This window comes from Octopus bimaculoides, chromosome 8 (assembly GCF_046866305.1).
Source record: "Octopus bimaculoides isolate indiv1 chromosome 8, ASM4686630v1, whole genome shotgun sequence".
Classification (NCBI taxonomy): Eukaryota; Metazoa; Mollusca; class Cephalopoda; order Octopoda; family Octopodidae; genus Octopus; species Octopus bimaculoides.
The window spans coordinates 75570374-75588539 of record NC_142935.1 but is presented as its reverse complement, the minus strand read 5'-3'; the positions used below and the strand labels follow the sequence as shown (position 1 = coordinate 75588539).

Sequence of the window (18166 nt, the reverse complement as noted above, 5' to 3'; positions counted from 1 at the left end):
TGTCTCTTTTATATTCAATGCCGTCATCCATTTGAGGAAGTGATGGGTAACTTTTGAAGGCCTGTGATCTAGGAGATAATATTTTTATTGTTTAAGTTGCTATTTGGATTAAAACTAACACAAAATCAGTAGTGGTTTCGTTTGTAATCCTGAGAATAGGATATTATTTTTGTACTCTTAAGTGTACATGAGGAACAAAAGAAAAAAAATATTTTGAAATAAACTTTTTAAAATTCTTGTATCTTGATAAATGGGTTATTTCCCTTAGATCAAAAAAAAGCGTCAGCATTTTAGATAGAAAAGAAAACATTCTTAAAAATATTTCTACATAATGCAAATTATTCAGTGAGACATTTTGCCTGGGGAAATCAATATTATTGACCAAGTTACTTCACATTTTATTTTTTTTCTAAATCAACTTTTGTTAAGTTTAAAGTATTTTGAGGAATTGCTTCTGAAAATTAGAGCTAGAGACAAAAGAAGACATTTCTAGAGTATTAGATAAATTTTATTTCAGAAAAATACATTTGTCATTATTTCAGAATACTGGCAATAATGAATTGTGCAAGAAATTATAACAATGGTGTTCAGGGTAAAATAAATTTTTCAATTTAATTGCCAAAGTGAATCCATGAAAAAAGTTTCCCAATTACATACTGACTTTAAATAAAAGCATTTCTAATTATATCTGCACTGACATGTATTCTTCAAGTAAATTTTTCTTAATAAATAGCTTTTTCATTCATTCTTAAAATATTTTCTAGAATACAAAACAAAACAGGTTACATTTCCCACTACACACACATATACATATGCATACATATATATATATATATATATATATATATATATATATATATATATATATATATATATATATACACATATGGATATATATATATATATATATATATATATATATATATATATATATATATATATATATATATATATATATATATATATATATATATAATGACACAGGGACAAGAAATTATGTAATGAACTTCATTAGTTTACAGTTGTTTCTGTTACAAGCTGCAATACATTCATAGCTGAGTGCTTGTGTATCACCTAATGGCTTCATCAGAGCTCCAATGAAATTATAAGGTGATATAAAAGTACTTAGCTATGAAGTTCATTATATAAGTTCTTGTCCTTTATTTTATGTATTACACCCTATACTCAACTAATGCTTTTTTCTGAAGCATATGCATATTGAGTTTTGATACCAGATTATTAGTATCACTATTCCTATATATACATAATATATAAATATATATATGTGTGTGTGTGTGTGTATGCACAGATTATAAGTGGAGGAAGAAGATGAAGATATCAATATAGCATTGGTTAGATTACTGATTACAAATGTTTCAGTATCATTTTGCTTCAAACCACATTACATACAAATGATTATGCACAGTAAATTACATCAGGGTATTATTTGCATACTTAGAGATATTATGTGTGTGTGTGTATTATATTACTAAATTAAATTAAGGGACGAAATCACAAGACCATAATTGTATAGCTGACAATAAGTAATTCTAAAGTTGCAGATGTATCTCACTAGTTATCCAAAACCATTTAACAGCAATTATTTGTCAGTTTAATAAGAATATTATAACAGGTTTATATATGAACTAAAGAATAGGCAACAAGCAGTAAGATGAAGAGGTGTAACAACACATTGGTCCCCCCACTTCACTTGGTTTCCTCGCCACATACTGAAAAGTGTATATTTTTAAATGAAATTTTGCAGATATATATTTTTGGGGATGTAGACAACAATTCTACTGATAAAATTTGAATAAACAAAAATTTAGAAGTTTCAGATCGTTGTTCCGCTCCATTTCCTCTAGCCTTTGTTATCACCAATTTCTGTAGCAATTTGCACTATTTATCTTTCTGAATTGTCTGACAATTCCACACTTGATAATCAACACTTTCGAAAACATATATCTGCAAAATGTCAATTCAAAACATGCATTTTAATGGAAGTCATAAGTAAACAAATCGGCAGTTGGAAGAATAATCCGAAACTCCTTCAAAAAGAATTGTTCTTTTTTTCTAATGATATTAACATAATTATAGCCCCATCAACATAGTGTTGATTATCTTAGGCATTTTAGACAAAAGAGACAAAAAAAAAGCCCCTTGATCGGGACGTGAACTACGTACGTACAGTTTACCTTTAGTATTTATAATATCGATTATTATTCATCCTAAATCCTTTGCAATAATTACGTTCTTCACTTAATGAAGCATTAGTGTATACCGAATACAAAACGGGAGGTAAATTATACATTTTGGCAACATAAAAAATAGCATTATTAATGAAGGCTATGCGATGTCAAAGTTAGTTATACATTGTTTCATGACAACCAACATACAAAGATCATCAGGCGTTTGTTCATATGGTCCTTTATTTTACTAGATTTGTCCAAGTTGAGCATAAATTGTATGATCTAACCAAACTGTTTGCACCTCTTCTTTTTCGCTCGGGAGACCGAGAGTAACGTTTTTATAAGTATGGCGCATAACAAATGCAACCCTTACCTCACCTTCAGAAATTACAGGTGTAACACCAATAACAAAGATAATTTTGTTCAGCTTGCGAGACACAATAACTGCTGGATCATCATCGAACACATTCTCAAGAGAACTGCTACCTTCGTATAATGCATCTTCATCACGTCGTGCCAAAACAATCTTCTTTTTAGGCAGCTCCACTTTGGCAGTTGAATACAGATCTTCGCCTTGGACAAGACTAAATTCAATATCCATATTGTAAATAGCAGGGTTTGATAAGGTCAGGCTAATTTTTTTCTCTTTCTTTGGAGAAAATACATTATAGTTAGAGATTCGAAGCTCTGGTACATGATACATGGCAGTTGATTGAATTTTAAATTTGGTCGAAGCAGAGTTGTAGTCAGGTTTGATGAGATTATGATCACATTTCTTACATCTGACAGACTTCCTCACTTGTAAATGCTTGTGTCTAGGATACATATTATTCACCTGTACTGGTTGGAATTCTGGTGATGATAGTCTTTGGTCGATAGTAGTAATTTTGTTCAGCTGAATCGGAGTAGCAAATATTTCATCGTCAAGTTCGGGGAATTCAGTGACTGTTTCGGCAGGTTCTATCTCTAGAATTGTGGTGTCATCATCGTGTAAGGCTGCCGAAGGACTGTTTAATGCTTTGCGTTTCAGAGCTACGGTCGCCAAACTAAATTTATCGGTATAATAAATATGACCACGCCTCTTAATAAATTTCTCACGTTCTTTTTCAGAGTTCTCTTTCAGTGAAAGCTTTTTATAGTATTCTAAAAGCATAGTAACTCTATCAAGATGCGGGCTTTCCAGATCTTGCCAACCTCCCGTAGCAACAGGTTTGTCACCAATACCAATATCTCTGGTAGTCCAACGACAAAATCCACAAGCTAAATAGTACATCTTTTTCGGGATGTTTTTCGTCGGATCCTCTGGGTTGACAATAAAAGTGTTTGTAGCTCGAGTAGACAAGAGATGTCCACAGCTGGGGCAATCAAAACAACTCCCACATCGATTTTTACGAAGCTTAGCTTCTGTTGAAGGTAGATTTTCAAGACAACAAGGACAAAAGTGGGAATCCACTTCATGTAGAAGACAGTCACCACATCGGAGCTTAAAACAATGTCGACATAGATAAAGCCAACAAATTGGATGCTTCTTGCCACAATCACAAAGGTATTTCACCTTATCAATATCACGATACGTCGCCATCACAGCAACCGGAAGCGATAGCAATGCTAATGTCTCGTATTTTCTCGATACGTTCTCGCTTAATGACGTTTCCTACCCACCTTCCCATCTCAAGTAACGTTGGTCCTTCAATCGTTTCTATGCTTCTTACATTAATTTGCAGTAGCTGCCTACTATGTATGCAGGGTAAAATAATAGTTTGTAATTTAGGCACAAGGCTAGCAATTTTTAGGAGTATGGAAGGAGGTTAGTCGATACTAACCCCAGTTGGAAAAGTAGAAGAGAGAGCTGGTGAAGAATGTCCAGGTGTACCCTTAAGTTGCAGGAAGGTGTATATATGTATGTGTGTGTACATAAGAGTTATGGAATGGAGTTGGAAAGATCCGGGCTACATATGTTTTATAGCGAGTGGAACTTCAGAAGTGGTAAAATCCAAATGAGGTGTATACTGCCAGCTACTCTTCAGGCCAAGGATATCTCCATTCTGTAATTCTTATTCACACACCTGGCAACCCTGGTCGCCTACTGTGGAATATAAAAAGAACTTTTTCAGCTTATCGTTCTTTGATACGAAAAAATCCACAACCTTCCATCTAAATAAACCACTGTTGTCCCTGAAAGTTGTTTTTTGATATTTACTACAGATTGCTTGAAGCTAACTTTCTTCCTACACCTTGATCCCTGGATCTTACATACATTTATATATATATATATATATATATATATATACATAGAATTGCCAACCAAGTGTGGCGTCCTATACAGGACAGTGCTACTGGCGTTTATAGCCCCAGGAAGACATCTTTTCCAGGCTGGCTAACGACACACATTCTGTGTCCGATTAGTATTTGTGTGGGGAGGTCAACACTCACATCCCTAGCTTTATGTGATACACATGGACTCAAGTTTCTGGGTGGTTACCCGTCCTCAGCATGTGTTAATCATCAGCTAGTGATGAAAACTCACCTCACTCACAAAATACTGTATGCTTTTTCCAGTGACAGTTCGTCGCTGATCTTAAAAAAGGAGAAATAAGCTATATTAAATCTCTGAGCGAGATGTAAACAGTAGCAATACGGAATCGCAACATATAATTGCCAACCAAGTGTGGCGTCCTATATGAGACTGCTACTGGCGTTTATAGCCCCAGGCAGACATCTTTTCTATCTGGCTAACGACAAACATTCTGTGTCTGATTAGTATTTGTGAGGGAAGCAGCTGAAAGAGATGTCTTCCTGGGGTTATAAACGCCAGTAGCACTGTCCCATATAGAACGCCACACTTGGTTGGCAATTATATGTTACGATTCCGTATTGCTATTGTTTACATCTCGCTCAGAGATTTAATATAGCTTATTTCTCCTTTTTCGAGATCAGCGACGAACTGTCACTGGAAAAAGCATACAGTATTTTGCGAGTGGGGTGAGTTTTCATCACTAGCTGGTGATTAACACATGCTGAGGACGGGTAACCACCAAGAAACTCGAGTCCGTGTGTATTACGTATGGCTAGAGATGGGAGTGATGACCTTTATTTATATATAAGCACAAAGAACAGAGAATTATACATTCTTTCATTTGTTTACATGAGTTTTGCATTGGCATTTCAAAATTTCATAATGCCGTAATCAATCCCGTATTTGATCACCTAAGATTCTACAGAGCAGGAGGAATTTAACACTATCCTATTCTTATTAAAGCTATACCACACTGCTTAGATTAGAGAAAATTTTAAGGGAGCTAGATTGTAGAAAAGAAACTATTTAAATAGTTATATATAGTTATGCATCTGTATATATATATATTTCTTTGTCACTCTGGCATGTATTGATGTTTTTCAAACTTTTTCTCCCTATAAACACATTTAATGGAATGATGAAGCACCTCATAACTTTTTATTTTTTGGAGTTTTCAGAAAATTCTTGTAAGTTTGTGTTCTATGCACAGGAATTTATATGATCATGAAACAATTTTTTAAAAATTTTATCCCCCTCCCATAAATTCTGTCAGAGACAAAGAAACAAGGAAGTATTAGGTGGTCAAGAGATGTTCTAAAAAGAACAGCTAAATTTTTTTGTATAATCATATGAAAAGCTAAATTTTTTTGTATAATCATATGAATTCCCATGTGTGAAACACAAAACTTTTCTAGAAATTCCCAAAATAAAAGCGTTGCGAAGGGTTACACGGGGTGCTTAAACCAGAATTCTGTCAATCAAAATATTATCATGCATAAATTGGAATTTCTCTGGGAGCTTTTTCTGATGATTTTAATCATGAAAAGTGAAATGAAGTGGAAGAGTTATGAAATTTTTTCTCTAAAAATGCATATTACAAGTGGTCCAAAACGTAGAGTACTATAATATTGAAAATGGTTATTGAATTATTCCAAAACTCTAATTCTCTTCTTTGTGAACTAAGAAACATTAAACATGACATGAATGGCAGATATATTCACAAAGTTCATTGAAGTTAATTGATAATTGGAGGTTAAACCTTGTCAAAGTAAAATCACCTCTCTCCATGTTTCTTTCCAAGTTACAGTTATTCAAATATAACATAAATTGCTGTGAGTTCTTCCAGTTTCCAAGCCTCTCTGAAACAAAGAAGGTAAAAAGCAAATTAGAAGATGACTTTTACATATATTGTTCACATGCACAGAGACATGCTAGGCAATCCATTCCAAGATATTAATCAAGAGAAAACAAAAATAGTGGAGGAAGAACTGGTTTCACCTTAAAAGGACATTGAGATGAGGACAAAGTTCTAAAAACATTACCATGATTTTTGGCTACAAAAGGACTTTTCGGACAGCTTTTCAGAACAAAGTCAAGATGTATTTTATTGTCTTCTCAACATCATATGTAGTAGAGTGGGGCTTCAGTACAGTTACCCAGACTTTTTCTGAATAAAGTAAAATAGACTGAAAATTATTGAATGTGGGTTGGTATCCCTGCACAATGTAAAACCATCGCATTAAAAATATGAAAACAATGTAATTACAGATGAAATGTAAATTTACTCTCTCGTATTACAAAAACAGCAAAATGGGTTAACTAGGATAAATTGTATTTGTGAAATACAATTGTGTTGAATCCTCTGAAGGAAGATGTCTATGCTTGCAGTGTGTGTGTGGTAGGCACTAGGAATGTGGACTGGGTGCCTAGGGATTGGGTGGGTGCAGTCTGAAAAAGTTTGGAAACAGCTGCTTTAAGATTTAATTTTAAATATTTAAAATTATTCGAAAATGGTCACACAAAAAGAGTAAACTAGCACCCAAATTTTTTGTTAGAATAAAGCTTCAATTCATTAAAAAAAATTATACCTCAGTAACATTTTTCCTGTTTTCATGTTTTCATTCACCTATAGGATGGCAAAAGAGTCAATTAGCTCAGTTTCCTCTCTGTTTTCCCAAGCTTTTGCAACAAGAAACTTTGAAGAGTAGAAGAATATTATCTTTCTCAGAAGAGAGAAGTCAAAGCTTGAACTGAAAATCAAAACCAAAGTGGGGAGCAAGGAATGTCATCATTATTTTGATTCCAAACATTATGAACAGTATGAGTGGATGACAGGATGTCCCATTTTGAACAAATTGTTCTGTGTTCCATGTCTTATTTTGTCAACATGAGAACACATGGATAACTACTGGCTACTGTGAGTTGAAAAATTTTATTACAGCTTTGACAAGACACAAAAAAATCTCAAAACCATCTGAATTCCATAATTGCTCTGGAAATTCCATAATTGCTCTGGAAATCTTTGGTTGATAATGATAATGATAATACTACGATTGATAACTAGATAGCAACTTTTATTAAGTTGCATAATAGGTAAGTCGAGAAAAATTATGAAATATCGAAAGGTTATTTCATTGTATTGAAATTTTGGCCTGTCGAGAATTAGCATTTCAAGAACACAATGAAACAGAAGAATCAAAAATAAGGGTAATTTTCTAGCTATATGTGAAGCAGTAGTAGAATACAATGATTGTTTAAGATTGCATCTAGATTTTGTGAGGAAAAATGTCAATTGTGCATTTTCTGCACTTTCAAGTAATATTCAAAACAAGATGATTAATTGTATATCAGCTACAATTGAAGGTGAAATTAAGGCAATGATCATAAAAACATCATTTGTTACTGTATGTTTGATGAGACTACGTATCTTTGAATGAGATCTCAATTGTCATGTGTTTTGTGATTTGTTGATAAAATGAGAAGGTTTTTTGAGAAAGGTTTTTCGGATACATTGATGTCAATAAAGACAGAAAAACTGCATCACTGATAGAAGTTAGAAAATTTGTTAATGAATTCAACAATGGCCAAAAATTGATTGCACAAATTTATGATGGAATGAACATAATGGCTGAACATTTATGAACAAGAAGAAAAGAAAATTTTTGGTGCGATCGTCATATTTGTACATTGTTACACACAGTCACTTAATTTAGTGCTCTTGTAATTGGCTTCAAGTATTCCTGAATGTCGAATTTTCTTCCAGTCTTTAAAAGGAATTTTAACATTTTTCTCCAAGTTGATGGTTCAAAGAGCACTACTGGATGAAATCGTTAAGGCAATTTCCAAAGTTACCTAAGACACTTTGGAATTATTTGTCTCGAGAAGTATCCATTTTCTCTGACAAAATTACTGAGTAGTCTGAGCTATTTCAGCTATATTAGAAAATTCAGAAGACTGGAATGCTTTAGATGTCTCATTATTTGCAGTTTTTTTTTTTTCTAAATACCTCTCCTAACCAGAAATGGTCATTATGGCTAGTCCATTGTCAAGATATTATCAATGGGGAGATATTAATTCCAGTGGAGAGGGTTAACAAGCCTGAAGCATGGGTTGTGGGTAGAAATGCATTTTCTCACATTTACAGATGGGGGAGTGGAATCATTTTCCAGGAAGTGGATTTAAGGCTCCACGGCCTCATCATGGATTGCATACCCTGGTTTTTAAGTCACCTTTCATCACTGATATATATATATATACATATATATATATATATATAAACACGAAGGAGAGTCAAAAATTATATGCACCCTTGTTTTTCAATGTATTTACACAAAAGCGTGGGATAAACAAGTACATCATTTTTCTATATAGTCCTCCCTTTTCAACGCACTTGAAACAGCAGTTCACAAACTTGCATATTCCCTCCAAGAAGAAGGTTTTGGGCTATATATTTTTTACCTGTTTCAGTCAATAGATTGTGACCATGCTGGGGCATTACCTTGAAGAGATTGCAGTGAGTCAAGAAAGGTATTTGTGGTGCCGCGGCATTGCACAATTGTTATGGCATACTCCATCCAATCAGGGTTGGCTGCATAAGAATGCAAAAGGAGAGAAGTGGGAGTTTTAAGCAGTTGACGGAAAGATATATATATGACAGGCTTCTTTCAGTTTCCATCTATCAAATCCACTCACAAGGCTTTGGTCGGCCTGAGGCTATAGTAGAGGACACTTGTCCAAGGTGCCATGCAGTGGGACTGAACCTGGAGTCATGTGGTTGGGAAGCGAGCTTCTTACCACACAGCCATCCTTGCACCTAGCTTACCACATAGCCACTCCTGCGCCTATATATATATATATATATATATATATATATATATATATATATATATATATATATATATATATATATATATATATATATATATATATATATATATATATATATATATATATATATATATATATATATATGTATATATATATATATATATGTATATATATATATATATATATATATATATATATAGAGAGAGAGAGAGAGAGATATACCCCATAGATAAGACCCAGAGATTCTCAGTTTCTCAGTATAGAAAACACTTTGTAGTGCTCAACAGATTCAAACTTAAACTCCGATGTCTTTACAGGGGATTGATTCCACAAGTTAAAGAATGGCTATAAGATGGATCAAGTTGAGCTGAAATAGATGTAATTATGTGGATAAACAAATTAGACACATTAAATATAATAGTTAGGGTAAGAAATATTCTAGGTGCAGGTATGATTGTATGGTAAGAAGCTTGCTTCCCAAACACATGGTTCCAGGTTCAGTCCCACTGTGTGGCACCTTGGCCAAGTATCTTCTACTATAACCTCGGGCTGACCAAAGCCTTGTGAAAGGATTTGGCAGAAGGAAACTGAAAGAATCCTGTGATATGTATATATCTGTATATATTTATGTGTGTGTGTGTTTGTCCACCCACCATCGCTTGACAACTGAATTTGGCACATAAGCTTATAAAGAATAAGTCCTGGGGTCGATTTCTTCAACTAAAACACTTTAAGGCGATGCTCCAGTATGGCCTCAGTCAAATGACTGAAACAAGTGAAAGACTAAAAGAATAAAAGAATACAAAATATGTATATAAATATACATGCAAAACAAGAGAAAGCAGAAGGTGGAAACTTGCAGATGATGAATTTTTAAACATAAATATATAGATATTTATATTAATAGGACCAACGTACACAGAGTACAAATGACAGAAAATTAGAGGAGTGAATGAAAGGTGTTATAAATCCAACAACTGTTTCTGGTAGTTAAAATGGTAATTAAAATAGTAATTAATGGTAATTAAAAGTGACACCACCATCATCACTGATATATACTATAAACACACAGGTGTGCATCAATACCTGAATTTTAAATTCTGCCATCCAACACATACAAACACAATATCTCATACTGCCTAGCCAGAAAAATTTGTACCTTCGTGGAAGATGTGAATACCAGAGACAAACCCCTGACAGAACTCTAAGAATTTCTGCTCAAACAAAACATCTGTCTCTACTTATAGAAAATGATATACAGTATGCTATAGAAATACTTATACAACAACTTAGGACAACACACAAATGAGGAAAACAAGAACAGGTCATACCATTTATAGTGACACACAATCCGTGTCACCAAAATATCTTCAGCATTGCCAAAGCAAACTTGCCAACCATTGCTCAAAATAATGAATTAAAGGATATAATCACAGATTGAGCTATGATTCAAAGTAAAAGATACATAGTTCAATTTCAGTTCTTACTTATTTGTCAATTGATTAGCTACTTAATCAAGGAAATAATTCATTGTTTGATTAATCATTTAGTTAATTAGTTCATCAGTTTACCAAAGTCTTTTCATTACTATTCATGACCTTGCAGTGACATGCTTTCTCTACTCCAGGTTTAGCTTCACATCTGTCTTTTTGTTTTAGGTTCAATATTTATGAAGTTGTATGGATGTGAGTGGGAATGTATAGGAGAAGATGGAAAGAGAGAGAGAGAGAGAGAGGGAGAGAGAAAGAAAAAGAGAGAAAGAGAGAGAGAGAGAGAGAGAGAGATAGAGAGCATGTGTGTGTTTGTGTGTGAGTGTGCATTCAGGTATTTGTGTGTCTGCATTCATGGGTGGTGGTAAAAAAAATCTATTTCTATGTATCATTTATATAGTATCATTTATCTGTCTTTATGGGCATCAATATGAACTGATACTGTGCAGCTGTGCCACTTGTTATTGAGTAGCACAAATTGAATTATAATTTAACGCCATTTTGTTTTTATTCCAATACTGGAATATGTCTGTATATGTGTGTGTGTGTGTGTGTGTGGTAAGAAGTTTGCTTCCCAACCACATGGCTCCAGGTTAAGTCCTACTGTGTGGCACCTCAGGTAAGTGTCTTCTACTATAGCCTCAGGCCAATTAAAGCCTTGTGAGTGGATTTGGTAAACGGAAACTGAAAGAAGTCCATTGTACATATGTATGTATGTATGTATGTATGTACGTATGTACGTATGTATGCACCTACCTATGTGTGTCTTTGTGTCTGTGTTTGTCCCTCACTACCGCCTGGAAACTGGTGTCGGTATGTTTACGACCCTGTAACTTAGCAGTTCAGCAAAAGAAACAAATAGAATAAGTACTAGGCTTAAAAAAATAAAGTCCTGGGGTTGATTTGTTTGACTAAAACCCTTCAAGATGGTGCCCTAACATGGTTACAGTCAAATGACTGAAACAAGTAAAAGATAAAAGAAAAGATTTATATATATATATATATATATATATATATCATCATCATCATCATCATCATCATTTAATGTCTGCTTTCCATGCTGGCATGGGTTGGACGGTTTGACTGAGGACTGGTGAGCCAGAGGCTGCACCAGGCTCAATCTGATCCGGCAAAGTTTCTACAGCTGGATGCCCTTCCTAATGCCAACCACTCCAAGAGTGTAGTGGGTGCTTTTACGTGACACTGGCACGAAGGCCAGTCAGGTGGTTCTGGCAATGACCATGCTCAAAAGATGTTTTTATGTGCTACCTGCACAGGAGCCAGTCTGGTGGCACTGGCAACGACCATGCTCAAATGTTGTTTTTCACGTGCCACCGGCACATGTGCCAGTAAGGCGATGCTGGCAATGATCATGCTTGAATGGTGCTTTTCATGTGTCACCGGCATGGGAGCCAATCCGTGGCCCTGGCAATGATCACGCTCGGATGTGCTTTTAATGTTCCATTAGCACGAGTGCTAATCAGACGGTACTGTCATCGGCCATGACAGCGATTTTGATTTTGATTTCACTTGCCTCAATAGGTCTTCGCAAGCAAAGTTTATTGTCTAATGAATGAGGGATATTCATAAATGGGCTGGTTACACCCACTGGCATAGGCCACAGGCTATGGTCTCACTTGGCTTGTCAGGTCTTCTCAAGCACAGCATAACTCCAAAGGTTTTGGTCACTAGTCATTGCCTCAGTAAGGCCCAATGTTCAAAGGTCATGCTTCACCACCTCATACCAGGTTTTCCTGGGTCTACCTCTTCCACAGGTTCCCTCAACTGCTAGGGTATGGCAATTTTTCACACAGCTGTCCTCATTCATTCGCAACACATGACCATATCAGCGCAGTCGTCTCTCTTGCACACCACATCTGATGCTTCTTAAATCTAACTTTTCTCCCGGGGCGCTTACACTCTGTCATGTATGCTCACTGACATTACACATCCAGTGGAGCATACTGGCTTCATTCCTTGCAAGCTTATGCATGTCTTCAACAGTCACAGTCCATGTTTCACTGCCATGTAGCATGGCTGTTCATATACATGCATCATACAGTCTACCTTTTACTCTGGGCAAGAGACCCTTTGTCACTAGCAGAGGTTGTAGCTCTCTGAACTTTCCCCAGGCTATTCTTATTCTAGCAGTTACCCTTTCAGAGCATCCACCTCTGCTACTAACTTGGTTCCCTAGGTAATGGAAGCTATCAACTACTTCTAGTTTTTCTCCCTGGAATGTGACAGAAGCTGTTCTTTGCACATTTTCAGTGTTTATAGAACCTGAGCATTTGCCACATACAAAAACTGTCTTCCCAGTTAGCCTTCCTTTGATATTGCTGCACCTGTGTCCATAGCTTACACTGGGTACATTTTATGGCGTTTCTACCTACGCCTTTTCTACAGATTGATCAGGGATTTGTGGTTTGTCTGCCTTCCTACTTATTAAAACTTTGGTTTTAGTTAGGTTGACTCTAAGGCCCTTCGATTCTAATCCTTGCTTCCACACCTGAAACTTTTCCTCTAGTTCTGATAGTGACTCAGCAATTAGAGCAAGGTCATCAGCATAGAGGAGCTCCCAGGGGCATCCTGTCTTGAATTCTTCTGTTATTGCCTGGAGGACTATGATGAATAAGAGGGGGCTGAGGACTGATCCTTGGTGGACCCCTACCCCTACACTGAATTCTTCACTATACTTGTTGCCAACTTTCAACTTACTGACAGCATCCCTGTACATGGCTCACACAGCTCTCACTAACCATTCATCTACCCTTAGTTTCCTCATTGACCACCAGATAAGGGATCGGGGGACCCTGTCAAAGGCTTTCTCCATGTCAACGAAAGCCAGGAACAGAGGTTTATCTTTGGCTAGGTATTTCTCTTGCAGCTGTCTTACCAGAAATATAGCATCAGTGGTGCTTTTCCCTGGCACAAACCCAAACTGCATCTCATCTGAACTGACTCTCTCCCTTACTATATGACAGACTCTCCTATTGAAGATGATGTATGAGTGTTTAGTGAGAAGACAGGAAAATAAAAATCCAACCAAATAGACAATCAATAACATACTCACACTACCCACACTACTATTACTACCATTCACTAATGTTTACAATTCATCCACTTCACGTTGTGACTCCTCATATGAGTCACACACACACACACATAAGGGAAATAGGACAAGGTAGAAAATGCTAAAATAATTTTATCGTGAAGAACATTTTAGTACTGGTTTCAGTCTTTGCGACTTTTTCAACTTAGAATAAAACATGAAAGTGATTAAATTGTGGAAAAATGAAATGAAATGTTTTTTTAAAATATTTTCATTGTTTTCAAATAAGTGGGACATTTTCCTTTTTTCTGTCTCTCTCTCTTTTGTTTTTGTGAAGGCGTGGTAGGTAGGTAGTAGCAGATCTGAAGAAATAATTAAGAGGGTTGCAGTGTGGGGAGTTAGGTGGCCAGATGTTAGGGGTGATGTGATCACAGAAATTGTCTGAGAGCCATGACTGGGTTCTCCTGCTTGTGTGGCATGGTGCAGAGTCCTGTTGCCAGAAATAGGGTTTTCCAGCAGCCACCCTCTTGACCCAGGGCAGCACTACCTCCTTCAGGCACTTGATATAGGTTTCCATGTTGAGTCTGAGGCCGTGTGGGAAGCTGAATGGAGGCATAATAGCACCTTCACTAGTGATCACTCCAAACATCATGATTTTGACTGGATGTTTGATTTTTATCACTCTTGGCACATGTTTTGAGGACATGGCAAGCCAACAGTTGTTCTATGGGTTCACCATTTGTTTGTATTGGAGCTTCCAGCACGAATGCCAAGCAGTATAACATGTCGTTTCCAAAATTCTGGCAGAGTGAATTGTGTCAGAGTGCTGTTTTTCTCACAGATGGTGTCCAACTGACTGTACTATACTGTGTAGTCAACAAAATCAAAAACAATGTGCATGCACGAAATTAAAAATATAAAATGGCAACAATTTAACCATCACACCCTTTGTATATATACACACACACTTATTGAATATCAGGTCACTTGTGAGGTCTCTCATGAATGTTAATGGTAATATGGAATCCAATACAAATTGTTGTATAGTTAGGCCGTCAGTGACTAAACCGGTACTCCCACTAAGCTTGCTACACATCCAGTAGAATTAAAAACAAAACTTCAGGAATTCCTGGTTGATGTCTGGTATGCTAGAAGATCATTGAGAGTGAGAACCTCTTAGCTTTTGCTAAAGTTTGTCTCTAGGAGAAGGTGACTCTGATATATAAAACATACAGAATGGCACAGAGCATTTTGGGGATCTTTTGCTTGCACTTAATCATACTGCTCTCACATTCCTGAGCCTGTGACCCATATCAGCACTGGATATCTTGCCCTGGCTTGTCTCAGGATCATGTCAATAAGGTAGAGAGGGTCTCTGAGGTGCTATGCAAGCCTTATTGAACCTAAAATTTTAGGCTGTGCAATCATTGGCAAGGTGACTATCCAATGCCCAGTCTAGAAGGAAGATGTGGACATGGACCTGGTTGAAGCTGACTGCTGGTTCAATAACCTCATGCATGGGCAATGATGGCATTTTGCATTGTCAGTAGTCAGTGATTGTCTTCTTCAGTCATGAGTGGACAGCATCATATATATACATACATACATATGTGGAGTCCCTTGATGGACTGTTAGTACAGGGGAGTCAAAATATTTGACAGGGTTGGAAGTTTGAATCTGAAATTAAGGAAGGAAGAAGACAGATAGAATATACATATTTAATATTTTTTGTTGACTTATTATGAAATTGTAAAATATCTAGTGATTGGTAATCATGTATAACATTCTTTCATTCTTTTTAGAAATCATCAGTATGATATAACTTGGGGTATATAAATTAATAAATTAAACATCTTATGTAGCAAGAAATTTCTTATAGATGGAAAATAATTAGTCTAGAATGTGTTTTTCTTTTCTTTTTCTTCATAGAATATTTATAGTTTAGCAATCAAGAGAAAAACATATCTAGCTACAGGGAAATATTAACTTACTGGAAACAAGTGAGGGTTGGAGGCAAGAAAGGCATCTGGTTGTAGAAATGTTGGAAGATAAGAAAACAAAACAATGTAAGAGATGGTGGAAATAATGTATGAGCTAAAATGGGAGGGGTGTGGTGAGGTCCAGATCAAATGAGGTGGAAGAAAAGTGAGAATGTAAAGTAAAGCTAAGAGAGGACCAAATACCAAAGAAGACAAGCAAAGTGGGAAAAAGAGACAAAATGTAATGGGAGAGTGATATGGTGGTGAGTAAGATGTGTTTGAGAATATAAAGAATTAAAAAGCTATAAAGAAGCTGAAAAATGTATGGTGACATGCATTAGAAGGTGGGAGAGGAACAAAAGGTGAATATAATTAATTGAACTATGAACAAACACAATAACTATAATACACATATGCTGCTCAAAGCATATAGTGTCATATACAGTGTATGTACAGAACTGCATACAGCATATACACACAACCTGGTTATGTATATATATATATATATATATATATATATATATATATATATATATATATATATAATAATGTAGATTTAATCAAAAGATTAAATGTGGTACTTAAAATGTTTGAGGCACCAGAATTTGGTAGGGTAAAAACCAAAAACAAAATCAAGAGATTTGGTGAATAAAATTTGAAGATAAGCAACAAAAATTCAATAGGTTATAGCAGTACGTACGTTTCGTACAAGCTCCATTTATTCATGTAGTGAGAACACCACATAGAATGTACAATTAAAATGTACTCCTCAGCTGCATAATGGAATTTCATTTTAGAAAGTCATTTTGAAGATGTTTGCAAATAACAAGAGTAAGAGAAGAAAACATACCATCTCGACTATGCTGCTGTTTAACAGACTAGTGAATCAAACAAGAATTTAAAATCTTAAATTCTTATTTTAAATTCTTGTTTGATTCACTAGTCTGTTAAACAGCAGCATAGTCAAAATGGTATGTTTTCTTCTCTTACTCTTGTTTTTGCAAACATCTTCAAAATGACTTTCTAAAATGAAATTCCATTATGCTGCTGAGGAGTACATTTTCATTGTACATTCTATGTGGTGTTCTCACTACATGATTAAATGGAGCTTGTACGAAACGTACGTACTGCTATAACCTATTGAATTTTTGTTGCTTATCTTAAAAAAAATATATATATATATATATATATATATATATATATATATATATGTATATATATATATATAATAATCATTTAACCTCCGTTTTCTATGCTGGCATGGGTTACATAGTTTCACTGGAGCTATAAGCCAGAGAGATGCACCAGGCTCCAGTCAACTGTTTTGGTTCAGTTTCTATGGTTGGATGCCCTTCCTAATGCTAACCACTTTACGGTGAGTGTCTTTTATGTATCACCAGCATGGATACCCCTTTACCTATTGTGGCACAGGTGCCTTTTACATATCACTGGCATGGGTTCCTTTTACATGTCACCAGCACTGGTCACAATCACAATTTCACTTAGTTTGATGTATCTTCTCAAGAACAGCAACTTGCCAGAAGTCTCAGTCACTTGTCATCACTTCCATGAGATTCAACAACTGAAGATCATATTTCCCCACCTTGTCCTATATCTTCCTGGGTCTCTCTCTTCTACAGGTTCCCTCTAAAATTAGAGCTTTGCACTTCGTTATGCAGCTGACTTTGTGTGTATATATATATAATATCAACAATAATAATGATAAGGATTATTATAAAGTTGCATAGCATTACAATATATCAGTCATTATCATTATCATCATCATCATCATTTAACATCTGTCTTCCATGCTGGCATGGGTTGGACATTTTGACAGAAGTTAGTAAACCAGAGGATTGAATTAAGCTCTGCTTTCACATGGTTTTACAGCTGGATGCCCTTCCTAACATCAGCCATTTTACAAAGTGGACTGGATGCTTTTTACATGGCACCAACACTGGTAAAGTCACCAAGTAACTTGCAAGATAAAGATTCCTTAACTGAGAGGAGGAGTAGTATTGTGTAATGTGATGAGAGGTTAAAGATAGGACAGAAACAAGTGTCTTGCTATAGAAGAGATACATAGTTACCCCAGTAGAAGAGAGAGAGAGAAAGAAGGAAAGAGAGAAAGAAAGAAAGAAAGAGAGAGAGAAAGTGAGAGCAAGAGTGAGAGAAAGCAAGAATAAGAGAGAGCAAGACAGAGTGAGAGAAATGGTGGCGATGTGGCAGGGCATACTCTCAAGGTACCAGGATATGAATATAAATGGAATGAAAGAGGATTGCCCAGCGTAAGTAAGAAGTGCAAGGAAGTGCAAAAGGGGGAGAGGGGGAGG

At 35.7% G+C, this 18166-nt stretch overlaps 1 protein-coding gene across 1 annotated transcript; it reads right to left on the bottom strand.

Moving 5' to 3' along the window:
* Nucleotides 1-486: 486 nt before the first annotated feature.
* Nucleotides 487-3859, bottom strand: LOC106875672 (dynactin subunit 4). Its single transcript, XM_014923913.3, has one exon. The coding sequence runs from the start codon at nt 3769-3771 to the stop codon at nt 2437-2439; it is 1335 nt and encodes a 444-aa protein (XP_014779399.2). The 5' UTR covers nt 3772-3859; the 3' UTR covers nt 487-2436.
* Between the last annotated feature and the right edge of the window lie 14307 nt (nt 3860-18166).

Bases quoted from the DNA above. Each gene is read 5' to 3' on its own strand.
- LOC106875672 (XM_014923913.3), bottom strand. From the start codon at position 3,771: ATGGCGACGTATCGTGATATTGATAAGGTGAAATACCTTTGTGATTGT.